The sequence below is a fragment of the Apteryx mantelli genome, chromosome 24 (genome assembly GCF_036417845.1).
Source record: "Apteryx mantelli isolate bAptMan1 chromosome 24, bAptMan1.hap1, whole genome shotgun sequence".
NCBI lineage: Eukaryota > Metazoa > Chordata > Aves > Apterygiformes > Apterygidae > Apteryx > Apteryx mantelli.
In genome coordinates, this window is record NC_090001.1 from 4798094 (window position 1) to 4800241 (window position 2148).

The window sequence follows — 2148 nt, forward strand, 5'->3', positions numbered from 1 at the left end:
TCCATGTCCTGGTGCCTTTCCCAGGAGACCTGCATTTGCCTGCAAGCACACTGGTGGGTGCTCCCACACTGCTGTTCACACACAGGAGCTGCCTGCTGGTGTTTTGCCTCTTCCAGGCCCTTTCCAGCCCATCTCAGCCCCTCCCCAGCTCTCCCCACCTCCCCTGCCCTCTCCCCAGCCCACCCAGCAGAGCAGCCCAGGCTGAGGGTGACGAGGGACACTCCCTTCCCTGTGCCTGCTGGGTCCCCACTGCTTCTCCTGAGATTTCTGAGCTCTCATTCAGTGCATTCTTCCGTTTAGCCCTTTACCTTTGGGCGACTCCACTTGGTTTTGGGAGTCTCCACTCACTGCCCATCCCAGGCACATGCTGTCCCAGGAGATCCCCTGTGCTCTCGCGGTGGCTCCATATTCCCTTCCAGAAGCATGGACATCTCTCACCAGCCCTCTAATATGGCAGACAGTCCCCAGCAGACACCACTTGACCACTCACCTGCTCCAGGGACACTGGGCACCCACAAGTTACAGCTGACTCCAGCCCTCCTTCCCAAATACATCACCCTAGGAGCTCATGCCCCTTAGCCCATGGAAAACCCAAGCACAGCAAAGGGCCTTTTCGGGTGCAACTCCCTGAGCACATTCTTGGCTCCAGCTTGGGAAGAAGAGCCCAACCTTCAGGCACTGTCCGCAGGAAATCCCCTTTTATTACAGACATGCTGACTGGCAGGCCTGCCGGGACACAGTGCTATGCAGATTTACGGAAGGCTTCCAGGTCAGACAGACAGGGTTTGTGCTGCTGGAGAAGTGGGATGAATTCAACCATTTACAAACAGAATTATCACAGATAGAATGTCCAAAGCACAAGACTTGCCCAGGTAAATTGGAAATCCCTTGTGAGGAGAGATGGGCAGCTTATTGCTGCTGAAGTAGTAGCAGTTGGACCAGTTTCTTCAGTGCGTCCTTGAGCTCCTTGTTCCTCATGCTGTAGATGAGGGGGTTCACTGTTGGAGGCACCACCGAGTACAGAACAGCCACCACCAGATCCAGAACTGGGGAGGAGAGGGAAGAGGGCTTCAGGTAGGCAAAAATTGCAGTGCTGATAAACAGGGAGACCACGGCCAGGTGAGGGAGGCACATGGAGAAGGCTTTGTGCTGGCCCTGCTCAGAGGGGATCCTCAGCACAACTGTGAAGATCTGCACATACGACAGCACAATGAAAACAAAACACCCAAAGACTAAACAAATACTAATCACAATAAGCCGAAGTTCCCTGAGGTAGGTGTCTGAGCAGGAGAGCTTGAGGATCTGGGTAATTTCACAGAAGAACTGCTCCAGGACATTGCCTTGGCACAGTGGTATGGAAAATGTGTTAGCAGTGTGCAGGAGAGCATAGAGAAAACCAGTGCTCCAGGCAGCTGCTGCCATTTTGACACAAGCTCTGCTGCTCATCATGGTCCCGTAGTGCAGGGGTTTGCAGATGGCCACATAGCGGTCATAGGCCATGACGGTGAGAACAAAATACTCAGTTGAGATGAGAAAGTAAAAATGAAAAAGCTGTGCAGCACATTCCCAGTAGGAAATGGCCCTGGTGTTGCTCAGGGAATTGGCCATGGTTTTGGGGACAGTGGTGGAGATGGTGCCAAGGTCGAGGAGGGAGAGGTTGAGGAGGAAGAAGTACATGGGGGTGTGGAGGTGGTGGTCGCAGGCTATGGCTGTGATGATGAGGCCGTTGCCCAGGAGGGCAGCCAGGTAGATGCCCAGGAAGAGCCAGAAGTGCAAGAGCTGCAGCTGCCACGTATCTGCAAATGCCTGGAGGAGGAACTCGTTGAAGGAGCTGCTGTTGGACATTTGCTGACACTGGGCATGGGGGCCTGTCCAAGGAGGAAAAGACAGGGACAGATTAGAGCAGTCTTCTGCCAGACAAACCCTTTGCCTTTCTCACAGAACCTCCCACTTTTCCTCTCTCCTTTACCTTCGCTCAGCTCCCCGGCTCGAGCTCCACTTTGTGCTGGCTGAGTGTGCCATGCAGAGCAGGGGCCTCTGCTAACGATTTCCAGAGGAGTCAGTGCTGCTCTGCTGAGGGGTGTAAATGGAGGAAGGTGACAAACATTTCCAGTTCTTTGGTGGGGAAAGGAGGGGGTTGGGCTCCAT

The 2148-nt window shown here is 54.1% G+C and overlaps 1 protein-coding gene across 1 annotated transcript; it reads right to left on the reverse strand.

Moving 5' to 3' along the window:
- Nucleotides 1–951: 951 nt before the first annotated feature.
- LOC136994149 (olfactory receptor 14A16-like) lies at nucleotides 952–1755 on the reverse strand (the record flags this gene model as incomplete). Its single annotated transcript, XM_067310395.1, has 1 exon — nucleotides 952–1755. A coding segment is annotated over one exon (804 nt), but the record flags the coding sequence as incomplete, so codon positions are not given.
- Nucleotides 1756–2148: the final 393 nt, after the last annotated feature.